Here is a 19,293-nt window from a genome sequence, read left to right on the forward strand (position 1 = left end):
TCAAAAGAAATGTCAGTCTTATTATCGTCAAAATCGTATTTTTTGTCGCAGTAAGCATTAAATCTCGTAAGATTGGAACCATCCAACGCACCGTCGGCTTTCTTCGTCGTAAGGATTCATTCGTGGCAATCTTGCGAGTTTTCAATGGCCGTCTCAAAGCCATTGTGATACTCATAAAATCTATTTCTGATTGGGCGTTCAAAATTAATTAATTTTTCTGGGTTCTTATGATTTTTTTCTTTCGTGGAGAAAAAAAGAGAAATACAGCAAATGAAACAACGACAAAGAAAAGAAAGACATAAGCTTAGATTAGGTGAAACGGTAAAACAGACATTATATACATAAAAATGTGTCTCTAGATATAAGTGACATTTGTGTAATTAGAAACCGAAAAAGTGTCCCTCAAAATAGTTTTTTCTTAATTCATCAGAGAAAAGGTTCAGGCTTCCACGAAAAGAAGAAAAAGAAATACGGAAATTTCATTAAGGTTCGATCGAATTCAAACAATTTTAAACATATCTGGAATCAAATTGATTAGAAGCAAGTAGTTAACCGAAGTAAACCAACGTATAACTAGACTGGGACCTCTATATATAGCAACCGGTTAGAGTGATAATGCGGTTTGAAGTCTGGTACAAACATTACTTCACTTTAAAAGCTATGCAAGCATCATCCACTTATCTATCTATAAAATACTTGTGTGTGAGTGTGCTTATATGACTATACTTATGTGTGTATGTCAAGTGAAATTTACATGGTTTATGTGGTGGTATTTCAAAATGAAAACTAGAGAGATAGATGAAATGAGATGATATAAATAGTTTCTAAATTTGTCATTACAAAAATTTCATTTTCTTTCATTTCTATATGTAAAATAAAATATATAAATAGAAATAATAATAAACGAGTTTCTTGTGCTACAAAAAGAAAAATAAGAGGTTCTCATATTCATGCCAAAAATCAAATGAACAATATTGCAATTCTTTTGGTGAACCTCTATGCATAGGTTGATATGCAAAAGAAATGACTTCTCCACTGTTGTTTTAATGAATTTTTTTTTACTAACATGGAGTATCATGAACCTATAGAAGGAAGTAGACTAATCTTCCAGAGGAGGTGTATCTATGGATATTACATTTTTTGGATACGTAAATACGCTGAAAGCATAGGCTCATATCCGTATAGGTGTCCAAGAGCAATGTAACTTAATTTCGTGCAGTAGATGCAATGAACCTGAAACGTGTTAGCGTCCCCCATCCCTTTACTACCGACTATATTGTCCTAGACTGTTTTAATAAATCTTGTAAAATTATATTACAAGGACTATTTATTTAACAAAACAAACTTTTATTCTGAAATGTTTTGCTATTTTTACATACTATGTGATTTTTTCGTGCTCATGCACGGGTATAAATATTATAAAATAAATATATTATAATAATTTATTAATATTTTATTTTTAACTAATAATTATTCTATTATTTATATTGTAATCAATATGAATGGTTTTAAATAAAATTATGTTATTTTAGTTGGACGTATAATTTTAGATATATAATATCTCGACTGTTTAGTTATTATTTGGATATAATAGATAACATTTACTTTTCCTATTCAACTATAATATTTTTGTTGTACAGCTTAAAATTTTGATTAATTATGCTATTTTGATGTAGTTTGATTCTTATCTTGCATTTGTAAACATATTTTATTAAGATTATGTATAATTTAATATATGTTGTTTCGAGAATCAAATAGTAAAAATAAACTAAAGTGTTGACGATTCAAAGTTGCATAAAGAAATATAACAATGATAGTCCTTGCACATATATATAAGTTCACATACTTAATTGTAATAATTGACTAATATATTTATAATATTATTTGAAAATTTCATATTTATTTGTAATATGTTGAGCCAATTTATATGTATAAAAACATTACTATATAAAAATATATTATTTTTAATTTAATGTTAGACTTTGTATAGAAATTTTGAATTGGTCTAGTTACTCATTTTGTGGGTATATTGTGTTATATATATTCCGTCAAATTAAAGTATAATTATTTCTATTCATTGTATTAGTTTGGTTGTTCATCTTAGATGCGTAAATATATTTTTATTTTTTAGTAATTTAATATATGTTAATTTTGAAAAAAATTATAAAAATAAAGTGATGATAGGTATAATGTTACATAAAAACATAAACGATAAATTTTAAAAAGGAAGATTATTTCTTTACTTTAATATCAAGATTATCTTTATAAACTTTTTTTTATGAAATAACATTATATATATAATAATATGTTCGTCTTAAATTTTTATTCATATTTTATTTATCATATATGTTATTTAAAAAATATAAAAGGGAACTTAAATTAAAAAAAAAGATTAAATTAAATTTTATTCATTAAAGATGTCCTAATTTACGTTATTTAAATTATTTTGTAATAATTTGAGAAATAGATTGATTTAAATAAAATATATATATTATGTTGTTTAAGATTATCTATTAAAAGAGAAAATTATTTCTTTACTTTAAAATCAAGATTATTTTGTGAACTTTCCTTATTATGAATTACACTGTATATATATATAATATATTTTCTTTCTTAAAAGTTATAAATTTTCTTTATTATATTGGTTATTTGAAAAATAAAAAAGTAAACCTAAATAAAAAATGAAAAATAGAATAAATATTTAATAATGATAATTAGATATATTTGATTCATTAAAAGTATCATCGTAATCAACCATCGTGAGAATTACGCGACACGTAGGAAACTGACTTCTCAAATAATATTATAGAGATTGCAATACAATTTTATTTTCATGTAAAATGTTCAATTATATAAAACGTTATTGAATTATTAGTTTAAAAATAGAGTTATGAAATTGTATATGTAAAAGACTGTACATAATTCAGAATAAATAGAAATAAAATATACTTGAAATATTTTTAAACTGAAACATTTTAAAGGAAACAAAAAAACAGAATCACTCATCGAAAATTAAAAGAATTCTTTGGTCAATGACCATAATTTGGTCTTTCTTTCTTTTTTTGTTCAAAATAAAGAGAATAAATCAAAGAGCATACCTGGTTGTTTGAAAAAAAAAAGAATATACCCATTTGGCCATTTCAGAAGATACTTGGACAAAAGCTGCCTTTTTATTACATTCAATGTCACGTCCAGATGCATTTTCTAGAGTTCTAAGTCAATTTTCAACACCACATTTATGGTATACTGCCAAATATAGAGATCATAGTAATCAATTGTAAGTTATCAGAAACAAGACCAAGAGGTGGTCGTCTTATATTATATATATATATATATATATATATATATATATGTAGAGAGAGAGAGAGAGAGAGAGAGAGAGAGAGAGAGAGAGAGAGGAGAGAAAAGAGAAAAGAGAGAGAGAGAGAGTTTCCTGGATTTATACATACATACAAAAAATCAAACTAAAGACAGATGGAGAAAAAATGGAGCGTGGCTATGATGGTGTTCGTTTTGGTGGTGATGGCGGCCACGGGAGGAGAAGCGTTCAATCACTTATGCACATTTAAATGTTGTATTCTCTGCCACGATATTGAGTTCAAAACACCCTGCTTCAAACTATGTATGGCCGACTGCCAACAAAAAGCTACAAATATCCTTCACTCAACCAAAAACTCGCAGTAAATATATATCTCTCTGTATATATGCTTGTATGCCCTCGCAATGAAATTAACATTGTTTCTACTTTCTATGGTGATCAAAAATGCAGGATGAAGACTGGAGAGGTGGAAGAAATGAGAGGAAAAAGATAGTTCTAAGATGGGGTTTTTGCTTTTTGTCTACATGTAAACGAAAATTTATGAAGAAAAAAAAACAATAATATGATAAGTAAGATTTAACAAGATATTTGGAGAATATATACATTGCATCTATTGACATGCAAGAAAATAATTATTTGTTGGAAAGAGTGGTATTCTGAATCATTGCATTTGATTTGATTCGGTGGTTACGCATGAAATGATCAAAGATTACACATGAAATGATCATAACTTTGATTCAGTGTTTCAATTTTCTGTCACAAATTTCTTGATTATATAGACATTGTTGTATGCTAAAAGTTTTTTTTTTTATAAATGCTAAAAGTTATTTATCTATGTACTTCTAGTTATTCTTGGGATCGACGGCTTGCTATATCCTATATGTAAGTCATGTTTGAACTATTGCATAATAAAATGGCTTCACATCTAGTCTGTAGACGGGATCAGCGTAACTAGATGAAGTCAACATGATATAAATATGCTCGTTTCACCGTAAATGTCAAACCTAGCGTCTTTCTCCAAGTTTCGAACCCTTTCGGTATAGAAGTCAAAGACTTTCATCTCCAATCTGACCCTACAAGTCAGAGCCTCGATGGGTTCTCTAGCCGGATTCGCGGCTCAAGTGATGCACTGAACAGAAGATTGAGCAACTGTCTGGATACATCAACAGCAGATGCAGATACATGTCAGTGGAACGCCGCTTCTGCAATCGTATCCTGATTGCTGAAGCCAGAGCAATCCCTGTTGGGGATCCTCTCTATATATGAAATAACAAAGAGCTGATAATGTTTGCTGGTGCAGTAACTATTGGGTCCCTCCTAGATGGAGAGGACCAATTGGGGTGAACTTAAAAAATAATTAATGTTCTTTTTTGGCACTTGACACAATAATGGAGTTTTGACAAAAAGAAACAAAAGAGAGAGAAAGGAGAAAAAGAGAGAGAAAGAGAAAACTCGTAAGGTGATTTCAAGACTGGATTTGGAGGGTCAAACGGATCCTGATCGGGCTGATATTTTGTGGGAAGCTTCTTCAGTCAGTGGGTTAGAGTTTCAGCGAAGGGATTTGGATTTCAACGGTTGGATCTTCTGTTTTCTGGGCTTTCTTGAAGCTGGTCGCCATAGTTCTTCAGCAGAGCAGTCTTGGGTGTTTTGTAAATCCAACGGTGAGATCTTCTCTTATTGAGCTGAAATTTGGCAGAGGTATTGTCGACTTGTTTATCTTGGATTTTTACGGTTGGATTAGTTTCTGGAAGCCGGAATCTTTGTGAGCTGAGGTCGTTTGGTTGCTGCCGGTTTTGAAGCTTTGTGTTGCTCTCTTGTTGTTGTTGTTTGTGTTGGAGATAGCTCTTTGTAGCTAGACTCTCTGTTCTGTTCAGGCTGTTGAACAGGTGGACTACGGTCCCGTGGTTTTTCCTTCTCACATCGAGGAGGTTTTCCACGTAAAAATTGTGTGTCTCATTTAGTTATCGCAACTTTGATATCTTGCCATCGTCGAAGTATTTTCCTCACAGGTTCGCACAAAGTCAGGGGAACACGACCATTAGTATTTCCGCTGCGCCGTGTGACTTTCCCCAACAGTAACTTCAATAGTTCAAGTCCTTAGAGCCGGAACCATGGAAGCAAGAGAAAACGCAGCAGTGACACTCTTTACACTTACGATAGCCGGTGTAAACAAGATCACAAACGGCAGTGTGATACTTGCTTAGCTGGACCTTCTCGATAACGAGTCCCCAAAAGAGAAGAATGATGCAGTGATAGCATTGTTCGAGCTGCTGCATTGGTTAAGAAACCACGTGTTGATGAAGCTTGAACACGATGTGGTTGTGCCATTGGTGGATCCATCGAAAAATGGAACATAGAGAAGGAAAATGTAAGCTACGTCTTCGTCAGTGTTTCTTCGCAAGGCATGTCAATTGTTTATTATGTTAATATTTTTTTTCAGTCGATTTTGTCTTTGGATAGTAATTCCATCTGTGGAATCAAATCTGGAGTTGGTTAGCCAAAAGTGCTTTCCAGAATCGCACTATTTAGCTTGCTGTCTATGTGTTTTCATAATTTGTTATTTTTATAACATAGATGGAGAAGAATAAGTTTTGAATTTTGATCTTCTTGGTACTTGATTCGTCAATTTCCATTTTTGTTTCTCTTCATATGGATCGGTGAACCAAATTCTTCCAAACTGATCCACTGGTCAACACGAAGGAGGAAACAACGGATGCTGACAAGGGTCCAAACTATAAAGGGTCCTGATCACTCCAACTATATATGGAGACAGTAAAGCTGGCCAAAAATTTATCAATTCTATTTCTGCTTCCTAAGTTTTTACCCTTCACTGAATAATGTAGTTGTCTTGCAACTTTTTAATTAATCAGCTCTGGTTTTCGTTTGTTGAAGTATAATTGGTACAGCTGGTAATTTTAGTATTTATCTTGTGGTTATAAACTTTTTTTGTTAACCAGATTTTTGGTTTCGTATTGTTTTGGAAACAATAAAAAAAATATAGCACAACAAACACCACTATTACAATAAACAGTTGTAGTTTTCTTTTTTCTTTTACTTTAAGCTAGACTTTGTCCTAAAATGGAAAAAGTAATTCAATTGTAATTGCGAAGATTAAATTAAATAACTGTAAAGTCTGAACGAGTACCGTAATGCACAATAATCTGATAAAAATAAATGACTAAATAAATAAAGTAATTACCTCTTAAAAAAAAGGGTTGTTGTTTTATTCAGAGAATCATAACTATGCATGGTATTATGTAATTTAGTCAACCATCTTTGATTCTTAATATTTTAAATATCATATATAAGTAAATAATTCATGAAAATAATTGTTCAAACATAATATATAACCAATCCACTAAAACAAAATCAATTCAAAACTTTCCAAATTTCATATTTTCTTATTTTGATTAGCTTTGCTTTATTACCTTTTTCGCATTCAATATAACATTTTATTTTTTATAAGAAATGCAACTTCAAATAATCATTACTTCCGCTCTAATTGCATGTCATAAGACTATGATTTCAACATAAAAAATAATAACACTTATAACATACACAAAAAAATTACCCACAACTCAATCTTTCCAAACCCAAAATATTATAAATCACATAAATTTTTGTAAAAGAAAATCACATAAAGACTATTTAAAGCCCTCACAGCAAATCAATGACACATCTCTTTATATAAAAACAACTATTGTTTTTTTTTTGGAAACAGAAACAACTATTGCAAGCAAGAAAAACATATCATATCACATATAATCTCTCTTCACCTAAAATTTTCTAAAAACAAAAATTATTATAACACATCTTTTGTAAATGCAAATCTAAAACACATACCACAAAATCATACAAAAAATGATCATGAAATTATATCCCGCCCGTAGGGTAAACCGACCCTAGTATATATTATGATAATGAAATTTGGAAATACATATATATAATATAATCTTGTTTCTTAAAAATCGGTTTAGTCTACACCTAGGAATCGAGTATGAACAAAACGATATTAATTCAAAGATTAAAAAATATCTTCTCTAATGAGCTTAATAACCATCAAATTCTTGAACATTGATATAATTATTTGCTCGATCATTCAAACAATTTTTACATCTAGCTATACTCGTAATCAAGTTGATGAGAACCTAAGTAGTTAATTAACCGAACTAAACGAACACCAACTTAAAACTAGGATGAAATTAAAATATCAATATTAAAGGGTTGAGATACTTCAGGTAGGGTTCTTAGGAATGGCATGCTCTTATAACAAAGGATTAAAGTCATAATATGACTCGTCGTCTGCTACAAGACTACAAACATTACTTGATGTTGCAATTATAAAAGGTTTGAGTTTTTATTAGAAGGCGAAGGAACATTCTAAAGAAGATAAGACATCAACACACAAAATACCAAATCACTGACACCAAGAAACTTAACAATATAAAAGAGCTTCCTCTTCAATCACCTCAGAGGAATAAACCTGGTGGAATTACGGTAACAACCACAACCACATATACGTGGTCTATAATGATCAACTTTCTTACAAGTCATCGAAAACTCAGCAAGATAATGACCAATCATCTCAGGTTTAATCACAACCTCGTTAAACTTCTTACCGTTGTGCACTCCAACAACACTTCCAATCATCTCAGGGACAATGATCATGTTCCTTAGATGCGTCTTCACTAGTTCAGGCTTCTTCTTGTTCTCATCCTTTGCTTCTTTCTTCGCCTTGCGTAGCTTCTTGATCAGAATCAGAGGCTTCTTCTTTAGCCCTCTATAGAATCTCCTTCTAACACGAGCGTTGAAAAGCTTAGAGAGATCATATGTGGACATTTTGAGAAGAGCTTCGACGTTGAACCCTCTGAATGAGAACTTCTTGAACGTTCTGTTCTTTGTCGCAACCGCCACGGCCGTGGCAAACTCTGGTTCGTTGGTAGTCGTCATTGTTGTTTGAGTTTGAATTTTTCTGCAAGATGATAGAATATGCCATGAGGGATTGGTGAAGTGACAATGTTTGTGTTTCTCTTTTCACTACTATTTATACAAAAAGTGTTGGGAGATGTAGAAAATCTTTGTGATCGACGGATATATCGGAAACTAACCATATTATCAGATATTGACCAAGTAATATGCTATTTAAAGATATTGTCAATTAATTAAAATAGTCATAATCTCGTAATCTAATTTATAGCTACTTACTGTGAACTAACATATGTCAAGATCTTAAAATATATCATCGGTCAAACATATTTATTGCTAACATATCATATTTAGTTAGAAATCTAAAATTTATGGGAAAATCACAAAATTAAGTTCTTGTAGATTTACTACTAATTAATTTTAAAGATATTTTACTTGTCAAATTTAATAATGATTACTTTTGAAATGAATGTATTCAACCTGAAAAGGCCCTATTAGACAAAAGTAATAAATATATTGGGTTAGGTTATCCTCTTTGTAAAAGCAAACACAGTAACTTATATACTCATATGTTTGGGCCTAAACTCTGAGGCCTAACAAAATAGGGAATCCAAACCATATAGTGTAATGTGAGAAATGCACAAAGAAATAGATTGTCATACAAAGTAGTCCTCATATGTATTATGAGCAGACACAAATAAAAATATCACATTTTGGTCATTTTCATGTCTCTCTCTATATATAACTTCCACTGAAATACACACGAAACTTATAAGGCCAAAGAAACGAGAGATGGGGAAGAAGTGGAATCTGATGATGATATTTTTGGTGGTGATGGTTGTAGCCAGGGAAGGAGAAGCAGAAGGATCGCCATGTGAATCACACTGTGTGATCCACTGCGGAGGCCATGCATGGCCCTTCAGCAAGTTAAGCAATGCAACTATCCACCTGTAACCAGCAAAGTGAAGTTATCTCTCTATGTTCTCGCACACATACTCTTGATTGTGTCTTTGTGTTTATCCAGGTATATATCTATGTGTATAGCGGAATTGACAAGGTTTTTAATCTTTAAATACAAGTTGTTTGGGGACTTAGAGGGATGAAGGCAAAATGAAGATGTTTAAAGGCTTGTCATGATGTAAACTCCTTTCTATAAAATTCCAATAAGATCTATCAAAGGGGTATAACCAAAATTTAGGCAAATAGATGAGATGAACAAGCATTACATATGAACTATATCATACTCTTTTTGCTCCTTTTTATAGTTTTTACTTAGAGTAAAAGCGCGGGAATTTTAAAACTGTAAAATTATAGATATTTGTCAGAATTAACACGGGAATTTCGAAACAGGAAATTATAGATATTGGTTAAACTCGCGAGAATTTTAAACCTATAAAAAGTTATAGATATAGTTCTATATGAAAAGACTATTATCACTAAGCATCGAAAAACAATTCCGATTTGAGATGCTAAAAAAACATATCGCAATAATCGGGTTCATTTATATTCGTCTATCCGGGTAAAAATATCATCAGATCAATTAAGTGAATTTTGCACAGCTATCTTACAAAATAAAATGTACCAAATAAAAACTTCTTAAGCATCTTATAGTAACGGAAAAAGCATCAACAATGTATTTTAATGAACAAATATGCCTTTATTGATCTGCAAAACAAGTGTTATGTTGTAGCAACTATGCTGAATGGATTATTTGTTTGTGTTTGAGTGGGTTTGCATGCGTACTTGTATCTCAAGTGATTCATTTCAAGAAAAAGGAAAAAACAATTTGTTACTTTGCTGGTTTTAACGTGCAAATGTCATTAAAAGAATCCTCATGAAAACGTAACGTAGACGCAGAAATTACGTTTGGAATCAGCAGAAAATGTGGATCCTCCTCATGGCAAGTAACTGAATGAAATCAACATAAGCAAAGAAAGATTCTATAGATGGAGAGAACTTCCATGGGACGTGTATAAATAAACATATAATCTTTTTCTTTATAAAATATATGTAATGAAGATCAATAAAAACAAACATATTCATGCTAATGGATTGGATGAACAAGTACTATAACGGTCTATCATTTCAACAAGATCCTTTGGAGAACATATTTGCATCTTCTGATCTGCAAAACCCATAATCTTTAGTAAGAACTCTTCCGGAAAGAGAACTTTATTGTCTTCTTCCTTGTGAATCATTTTATATGTTCTTCCCATGTCTCTGCAGAATCTTAGAAACTGTGGATCCTCCAGCGTTTCTCTCAAGTCCAGATACACATCCTTGGCAGTCACGCCGCCTGCAGAGATCATCTTCATCATCATTTTCTTTATAGTCGAGAGATTCAATACCAGATTCTGTGCCATTGCTGATGAACATGGATTCAGAGATTCTTGTAGAACCATGTTGCCCAAAGCAAACCGTGACATGAAGATGAAGAAGTCATTCAAATTCATTCCTGTAGATGAGAGAAGAGAAGGGCTTAACCAGGAAGAGCTACACTCAAATCAGGAAAGGAGATGAGATAGAGATAGAGATAAGTAATGAATGTACCTGTGTTGGCAGCAAGATTACGTTGGCAGAGAGCTTCAAAATCATCAGAGATGTCTCTAATGTCTTCTATTGACTCCTCAGTGTCCTTGTAGTCCTTCCACAGTAGATCCCACTGAAATTCAAACAGACAATGAGTACTTAATCTTTTAGTTCTGTAGCAATTTTCCTTATATACAAGTAGAAATGGTCTTACCACACAAGCTAGGTTGTATGCATTGAGCCAATTGTGGTTTATAGATATAGTATCTTCCTGTAAAACATTTAAGCTCATGCATTGAAATAGTGTTGCTGGTCTATATAGAGAGAGAAGAGAAGAGAGAAACATACCAAGTTATAAACTTGATGATGCCATCCACTGGGAACAAAGATAGTATCACCAGATTCTTGAATGCACTCAAGCCAGGTGGTCTGAAGGCAAACCATATAAAACGCATAAACACATAGTAAAAGAACATCTTACAAATTGATAATCTGATAGATGATTTTACCTCCTTAAAACCTGGGAACTTAGTTTCATTCACCTCTTCAAAGATGTTATAAACGCAATTTTTCATGTACCTGAAGAAAAAATCATCTAACTATAAAGATTAACAAGAGTGAAGAGACATGCTACATGATATAAAACAAAACCCTTGCCTGTCATAAACAAGATGAATTTGAGAAGGAGGAAGAAAAAGCCATCTTTTTCTACCGCAAACATTAGCTGACCAACTATAAGATCTAAACACATCAGCGTGTAGAGGTGTCCAAGACCCTGCAGCCAAGAGTTAAGAACTTATCAGAGCTTTCAGGACAAAACACTCAAAACACCAACAGTTTGTTTGATTCTTACTCTTACCTTTCCCACCCATATAAACAAAGCGATAATCAGAGCAGCTTATTTGATCGTACTTCTGGAAGTTCTCTCTATCCTCATGCATTTGGTAATGGTCTAAATAGATATTAAGCCAATCATCTGAAAACAACGGTGGCGTCTTGTAGGCTGTGTAGTTTGGATACTCCTGTGGTTTAACAAGAAACAGCATTAATAACAGTCCAGAGAAGAGGAACAGAAACGTTAAATTTGAATTTTGGGACGGTAAATGGACTGGTCCAAATCTAGTCATGTCTCAGTCAAATTTCTGATCCGGAGGTTTTATATTTTCGCACTCGCCTTCGAAATGATGGTTTTTTTTACTATTAATCTCGACAATATTCTAATAAAAGGTTCGGACATGACTGATTTTGGATTAGGCAGTGTGTTTGGGTTTTGATACCATGTTAAATTTAGGGTGGTTATTAATTATTATGAATTTCTAACTTTAAATCAATTGGCATCAAGTGTAGTGATCGAAATAACTTATACACATTAGTCATGATGTCTAAGTTATACTCTCGAGAACTTTATATTCTCACAAGAAAGCGTGTGAGTTAACCCTCAGGTACGAACCTTAACAAAGTGCCAGTCTTTCAGATACAACACAGACTTTCCATCATCATCATCATCATCATCATCATCATTTTCTCCATTGTCCTCAACAGAATCTTTGGCCCATTGCTCAACAAAGTCCAAAACAGACATTTCTAGTCTCTTCTGATCAGTATACTCTCTCCTATCACAATCTGCAACCTAACCAACACCACAACCAATGAACAATCCAACAAGTAAAAATGTAAGCTAAGCTAAAAGCTACAACATTTCTCAAAGGTGTAGACTTTACCTGAACTCTGGACTTTCCGAAGTGTGTAGCGAAGAAGTTGAGATTAGGGAGTCCATTCTCAGCGACCCAATCTTCTCGAGCTCGCCAATCTTCGGTGAGATCGGAGATTACCACCGGCTGGCTCTTGGCTAAGTATCTCTCCGCAAAGTCCTTGTAGCTCAGCTCTTTACCATTGATTTTATCAATTCGACCTACTATCTCGATCCCCATTAAAGAGATTATGCTTCGCTCCCAAAGATTTGAGAAAAAAAATGAGAATCTCCGATCAAGTCGCCGGCGAGGGTTTCAGGGAAGTGACCGTAAAGTGAAACTTGTGATGGTGGGAGAGACTTTCGGTTCAGCACTGAAAACGCTGCGTCTTAAGACTCGGCCCATTATTCTTTCGTTGTGCGGCCCATTATTGGCTCGTTCTAAAAAAAACCTCCGATTAATAAAACTTAACTATTTAATTAGATTTTGATATTTTTTAGAAAATTAAATCATTTATAAATTGACTAGTGGTATTCCGGCGCGTAGTCGTATGTTTTATCTCTAATAAATTTAAAATTGTTTTTGATCCTTTTGATAGTGGTTAATGAATGACAATAGTGTATTACTTTGTTTTGAAGTTACTTAGCACCAAATTCGTATGTTTTATCTCTAATAAATTCAAAATTGTTTTTGATTCATTTGATAGTGGTTAATGAAAATAGTTTATTACTTTGTTTTGAAGTTGTTTATATCAAAGAAGAATATCATAAGTGGTTTTCACTGATCGATTCAATCTAAATATGATAAATAACTGATAGTTGCACTAAAGTAAATAGTTAAAATAAAAACATAAATTAAAATCGATGTCCCAAAAAAAAACATGTAAATGCATGTTTGTAGGAAAAAATGGATATATATATATATATATGTATTTGCAAGAGTTTATCATTTTCTATTTATTCTATTAAACTATAAGACTATAGATCAATAATAATGGTATTGATCTCAATTATTTAAGTAATTAATTTACAGATGCTCTGACATATTTTTTTAAAATATCTTTGGGTTATATGTTATTTTGTGCGACGAAACTGTTTGAAATTTTATAAAATTGAAGTACTATTATAATAATGTATGCTTACATTTGTCTCATATATTTTTGATATTTTTTTTTATTTTTTGTTAAATCTTGAGACTATTTAAAATCATATTTTGCGTGGGTTTCATTATATTTATGCCAATTTTAAGATAATCAACTACTATATCATTATATTTATGCCAGTTTATAGATTTTTGGTTAGTTTCCCTATGCTGATCTCTATTATATTTTGACAAAGACTAAATTTTCAAAATAACATTTTCAGAACCATAACTTTTTCCTTTTTTCTGTTTAGATGTGTGGTTTATGTGTTATAAATATTTATCAGTATTTTTTATTTTTTAATATTTTAATATTTTACATAGTATTAAATAAACAAACGGTTAAGACTAAAACTAAAGCAAAGGGAAATAGCTTTATATTTTTTAATATTTTTTGTTTTTATTTATGATTATTTAAATGTGACAATCTAATATATATATTTATGAAACAATAGAAGTTTAAGTCTTTAAGATATTTCCATATCATTTTAGAAATAAAAATGTTTCTCAATGATATGTAGATATATTAATTGTATTCAACTCGTAGATCTTTGGTTTTGTTTTAAAAAAAATAAATTAAAATATATTTATGTAGATATATTAGCCTTTTCTTTTCTTTTTTTCATGGTTTTTTCTCAAAAATATGCATTTATCCGAAAGAGAGAATAATTATAATCAAATTGCTTTTTTTATCATACTTATTTAATTTTGACGAAAATAGTTCATGAACTCATAAAAATTCTATTTTTCTTTTTGATTCCAGAGAGTACTTTATGGTCTCCTTCTAGCTTCATCACGGGTGTCATGGGATTAGCATGCTGTTGATGAGCTTCTAAAACCAAAACTCAGGACTCGAGTGTAATCTCTGATCAAGCCTTGCAGCCTCTAGAGCCTCGGAGATTATGATGTGGCGGTAATGAGAGGATGAGCATTTGATCTTGCAGTCTCCTGCACCCTCGGGCACAATCATCATAGTCCCTCAGACAGTCTAGTATCTATGATAGGATTTTCAGAAATGGTGAGCCTGGTTTATGTTGTAATTGTTGTAATAACAGAACTTAGTGTCCATGCTCTTTCATCTTGGACACAACAGAGTCTTGGTTTCTTCCGAGTTTTACCGTCTGTAGCCTGCTGATTGTTCCCACTGCTCTCTATCTGATCCGTCGATGTTTCCTCCTCTGTGCGACGGTGTCTCCTGTTTCTGGTTTTGAATGATTTGAAGTGTTTAGACTTATGTCGTTACAGTTGTTCTTCGTATTGGAGTTACTTGCTCTGTACCTTAGAGGAGTAAAAAAAATATTTTAATATAAGAACACTTGCAATGAAGTTGTGGTTGCTTAATTATGCTCAACAGGAAGCAAAGAAACAAAGGTTATGCAGAAGACAATATAAAAAACACAATAAAAAAGACACAATATATCAACAAACATAGATAACAAAACAAAAAGTGATCAGACTTTCAAATTTAACACTGACCAAGAGGATATGTCATCATTGAATGTCCTCAGAACCTTCCTCGAAGGAGAATAAATGGCTATACAGGAGTTGTGTGGACATCGTCATTGAATGTTGTCTTGATAAGGCTAACAACCTCTATGATGTCTGCGAAGATATAGTTAGACGATGCTTAATTTAATTGCAGAACACTGGCTATGGTGGATAAATGAAAGATTTCAGACTCACCGGGAAACTGAGTATTTGCCTTTGCCAGTGACATCAAATCTAAGAGATTGAAGTCAGTGATGCTTAGAGATGTCTGAAAGTGTTAAGTTGATGGACAGAAATAGATCCTTGAAGGAGCTATAACTGTTAAAAGGAAAATCATGAAAAGCTTGAGAAAATATTAGACAAGCAACAAAATAAAATCAGAGGGGACATGGAGAGCTCGACCTTTTCATCAAGCAAGAGCATGTCGACTCCCTCAACCTCTTTTTTGACGTCGTGCCTCCCTAAAACAGAGAAGCCGTGTAACCACCGTCTGACGCGCACATACGACTTTCAAATCGGAAAACATGAGGACACCATTGTTGCGATCTATGCTTGCAAGGAAGCAGTCTAACTAAGAGGATCAAGCAATTCGATTTGAAGATGGCTTAATGTCTTATTTATAGTATTAGGAATTAGGGATTATCAAATCGCTGGTGCAGAAAGGTTATTGAATTTTACGTAGTGGGAGAGGTGGCCGGAAGAAGTTAATGTAGAAGCTTAATGATATGATTGAATTAGTGGTAATGTTGCACAGAGAAATTCCAATAGCCGCTGCAAAATAAGGTAACGGAGAAGACATACTTTCGAGGTATAAGTGGGCTTAAACTGGGCTGTTAAGATAATAACATGAGCTTGTTTTAGTGACATTTGTTTTATGGGATAAAATATGTGGATTGAGTTATCATTATTTCGTAGGTTTGAGTGACCCAAACAATATGATTTGAGCGGAACTTAAAAGCTTTAATAGGAGAGGATGACACGTGGCATGATTTGCCCCCTCTCTAAATCTTATGTGGCAGCACAAGGAGGGAGAAAAGTCTCCTTTATTGTGTAAGATTTGTTTTATGGGATAAAATATGTGAATTGAGTTATCATTATTTCGTAGGTTTGAGTGACCCAAACAATATGATTTGAACGGAACTTAAAAGCTTTTATAGGAGAAAATGACACGTGACATGATTTGCCCTCTCTCTAAATTTTATGTGGCAGCACAAGGAGGGAGAAAAGTTTTTTTTATTGTGTAAGATAGGTACGAAGTTTTCATGAATACATCATCAAAATTTTCGTCTCTCTCTCTTCTATTTTTTATTTCTTTTTTTTTTTGTATTTCCCATTCCTTTTGGTTAGTAAAATTGGTTGAGAATTATTATTCCTTATCGGTTATCTTTTTTTTTCCGTCAAAAGGATTCATTTCATAAGTTACCACAAGGGTAACAATACTATTACAATCTAAAGCCTCAGTACACAAAAGCATAACAAGGAGGCGCTATACCAAAAGGAGGAACTAACCCACAGCTCCCATTACTCCAATCACATAAAAACCCCACTAGCCAAATATAGTGTTATCTAACCCAAAAAATCACTTAACAGACCATCAGAGGAGGCGACTTTCATTAACAAAAAATTCAAATAGCCAAGGAGGATGCCCCGCAGCCACATACGAGTTAGCAAACCCCAAATTTGTAACACTTTGAGCAATGAAAAAAGCTCCCCTGTTTGCACTTCTGTTAACCACTGATAACTCAAACTCCTCCACACCTGAAAGTTCTCTTTTTATTTTCGTGCCCTGAAATAGAAAAGAATGCCACACCTCTGGCCTCTGCACTGCTCCAAAGAGCTCACTAAATTCACCAGCCATGATGATCTTAGTCTGTCTGTGGCTTTTCATACTTTCTGCAGCCCACAACAGAACCTCAAATCTTGCTTCATCCTTCGTTTTGATCCCTGCAAAAGATCTTCTACTGTGGAGAAGAACCACACCCCTTTCGTTTCTCAAAACCCACCCACCACCTGCAATTCTTTTGTTGTTATCAAAAGTAAACCCAACGTTGCACATTTTCCAGCCCGGTTTGGGCGGATGCCATCGACGCTCAGGTACCGGTTGGGTTATCTTCTCCGTATCTTTCCACTCCTTCTCAAGGGTCTGCGCCACAAACCATTCCTCCGCATCTCTGAAAGCTTTGGCTGAGACTTCTAGTGGATTAAAACAATGATTTTCAAACAAAAAATCATTCCCTCTTTTCCAAAGGTTCCAGACAACCCAAGGCCAAACTCTACCTTCCTCGCTTTGTAAATTACGAGATTTGCGTATGTTGAAGAGGAATTCAAAGTTTGCAAAGACAGAGGAAGTACTGAACCCCTCTCTTGGATGAGGAATGGGGGACAACGCCCACACCTGTCTCGCAAACGGGCATAGAAAGAGTATGTGGTTAATTGACTCACCCTCATCACCACAGATTTGGCATCTCCCATCAACTTTCATGCCTCTTCCAATGATAAGATCTGAAGCCGGGAGAGCATCACTTAAAGCTTTCCAGATGAAAATTCTCAGCTTAGGTGATGTTTGAACATTCCAAGCTTTCTCTATCAAGCCGTTCAGGGATGGGAGAGCAAAAGCTTGCGGGTGGGTCATTCTCATCTTCATGTTTGCCGCTAGCCAATAAGCAGATTTGACTGAGATCTGGCCACTTTTATTGAACCTCCAAGATACGAAATCCTCCTTGTTCACAATCGGCTGATTTTTCATGATAATCTCCACATCCGCTGGAACAAATATTTCTGCAAGTTTGCTCACATCCCACCTTCTTGATTCTACATTAATGAAATCAGCTGCTCTCAGGTTGACATCAAACGAGTAGTTTTTAATCCAAGGGGCTCTAAGACCTTCCTCAGGATCCTCGATCCATTTATCCAGCCAAACCCTTGTCGATGAACCATTTCCAACTCTGTGTCGAATTCCTTCTTGCAACAACTCCCTACCAAATAAGATGCTTCTCCAAGCAAAGGAGGGCCGAGATCCCAATGTAGCCGAAAGGAAATCACCCTTGTTGAAGTAAATGCTTTTGAGAAACCTTGACAATAGACAATCAGGTGCATTTAAGATCTTCCATCCTTGTTTCGCTAACATAGCTTGATTAAAGCATTCAAGGTCTCTAAATCCAATGCCTCCTCGGTCTTTAGGTAAGCATAACTTGTCCCAAGAAATCCAATGAATTTTCCGTTTGTTTGAGTCGTCTCCCCACCAGAAATTAGCCATCATGCTAGATATCTTGGCGGTGACCGTCTTGAGCAGTCGAAATACAGACATTGCAAAAACCGGCATTCCACCAACCGTTGATTTTAACAAGATCTCTTTTCCTCCCTAGGAAATTTGACTGAGGTACCAGCTGTCCAGCCTTGCTAGTGAGCGATCCTTGATAAAAGACAACATATCCACCTTTGAACCTGAGAAACATTCCGGCAAGCCGAGATATCTATTGGTTCCTCCTTCATTATCAATACCCATGATGACTCGAACTTGCGCTCTGGTCTCTTCCCCAACTAGCTTCTCAAAAGAAATGGAGGACTTTTGTAGATTAATAGTTTGACCAGTAGCCTTGCCGTAATATTGCAGAATTCTGTTCAGGACCGTAGCTTGATCACGAGAGGCCTTGCACATGAACAGACTATCATCTGCAAAGAGGAGATGATGGATAGATGGGCCATCGCTAGCAAACTGCATTCCATCAAGCAAGTCATTCCTTTCCACCACATTGAGTAGATGGGTGAGTCCTTCGGTGCATAGCACAAACAAGAATGGAGATAGAGGATCTCCCTGTCTAATACCCCTCTTGATGTGCCGTGGGGTAGCGCACCGGGCAAAACAGACATGCATGGCTTGATCATGGAAAGCAGTAAAGATATATGTTCATTGTTTGACTCATATCTTCCAAACCACGAGGCTTCTACGCATAAAATCACTTAGAGAATCTTCTCAACTCAATTACGGAGCTCCTTGAAGAAGAATCAGATCAAACGGAGTTCATATGTGATAGTTATGCTATTTACAAATCAGGTGATCTTCAGTTCTCGCGAATTCAGACCACCCGAGAAGCTCGAAATGGCTAACCTTCTTTCTGATGAACCAACGGTCAATTCAATCATGACAAAGGTTATTATTCATGTTCTAAATGTTCAAGAAAGCATTGGGCTTGATGGTTT

At 33.9% G+C, this 19,293-nt stretch overlaps 3 protein-coding genes and 1 long non-coding RNA gene across 5 annotated transcripts; 1 reads left to right on the top strand and 3 right to left on the bottom strand.

Moving 5' to 3' along the window:
* The first annotated feature begins 3,408 nt into the window (after positions 1-3,408).
* On the top strand, positions 3,409-3,966 carry LOC106317690. Its single transcript, XM_013755465.1, has 2 exons — positions 3,409-3,680; positions 3,770-3,966. The coding sequence occupies exons 1-2, from the start codon at positions 3,475-3,477 to the stop codon at positions 3,810-3,812; spliced, it is 249 nt and encodes an 82-aa protein (XP_013610919.1). The 5' UTR covers positions 3,409-3,474; the 3' UTR covers positions 3,813-3,966.
* A 3,729-nt stretch (positions 3,967-7,695) lies between these two features.
* On the bottom strand, positions 7,696-8,299 carry LOC106317371 (40S ribosomal protein S15-6). Its single transcript, XM_013755198.1, has one exon. It carries the CDS (start codon positions 8,267-8,269, stop codon positions 7,784-7,786), a length of 486 nt encoding a protein of 161 aa, XP_013610652.1. The 5' UTR covers positions 8,270-8,299; the 3' UTR covers positions 7,696-7,783.
* A 1,905-nt stretch (positions 8,300-10,204) lies between these two features.
* LOC106315726 (jmjC domain-containing protein 4) lies at positions 10,205-12,815 on the bottom strand. 2 transcript variants are annotated; one of them, XM_013753540.1, is made up of 9 exons: positions 12,496-12,815; positions 12,225-12,397; positions 11,634-11,796; positions 11,432-11,549; positions 11,284-11,353; positions 11,123-11,203; positions 10,989-11,045; positions 10,796-10,907; positions 10,205-10,700 (listed from the first exon to the last, which is right to left on the bottom strand). In XM_013753540.1, exons 2-9 carry the CDS (start codon positions 12,354-12,356, stop codon positions 10,285-10,287), a joined length of 1,149 nt encoding a protein of 382 aa, XP_013608994.1. In that variant the 5' UTR covers positions 12,357-12,397; positions 12,496-12,815; the 3' UTR covers positions 10,205-10,284. The 2 variants fall into 2 exon arrangements, with proteins under 2 accessions (XP_013608994.1, XP_013608993.1); XM_013753539.1 differs by having other exon boundaries at positions 12,225-12,404.
* Positions 12,816-14,264: 1,449 nt separating this feature from the next.
* LOC106316840 lies at positions 14,265-15,850 on the bottom strand. The gene is made up of 4 exons (XR_001264992.1): positions 15,496-15,850; positions 15,289-15,411; positions 15,082-15,207; positions 14,265-14,883 (listed from the first exon to the last, which is right to left on the bottom strand). It is a non-coding gene; the product is annotated as an uncharacterized LOC106316840 (long non-coding RNA).
* Positions 15,851-19,293: the final 3,443 nt, after the last annotated feature.

The sequence above is a fragment of the Brassica oleracea genome, chromosome C9 (assembly GCF_000695525.1).
Source record: "Brassica oleracea var. oleracea cultivar TO1000 chromosome C9, BOL, whole genome shotgun sequence".
In the NCBI taxonomy this organism is placed as follows: Eukaryota; Viridiplantae; Streptophyta; class Magnoliopsida; order Brassicales; family Brassicaceae; genus Brassica; species Brassica oleracea.

Bases quoted from the DNA above. Each gene is read 5' to 3' on its own strand.
- LOC106315726 (XM_013753539.1), bottom strand. From the start codon at position 12,705: ATGGGGATCGAGATAGTAGGTCGAATTGATAAAATCAATGGTAAAGAG. The intron at 11,204-11,283 runs GTAAAATCATCT...GTTTGCCTTCAG, and splicing joins AGTTCCCAGGTTTTAAGGAG to ACCACCTGGCTTGAGTGCAT. The intron at 11,046-11,122 runs GTATGTTTCTCT...AATGTTTTACAG, and splicing joins ATCATCAAGTTTATAACTTG to GAAGATACTATATCTATAAA.
- LOC106317371 (XM_013755198.1), bottom strand. From the start codon at position 8,269: ATGACGACTACCAACGAACCAGAGTTTGCCACGGCCGTGGCGGTTGCG.
- LOC106317690 (XM_013755465.1), top strand. From the start codon at position 3,475: ATGGAGAAAAAATGGAGCGTGGCTATGATGGTGTTCGTTTTGGTGGTG. The intron at 3,681-3,769 runs GTAAATATATAT...TCAAAAATGCAG, and splicing joins CACTCAACCAAAAACTCGCA to GATGAAGACTGGAGAGGTGG.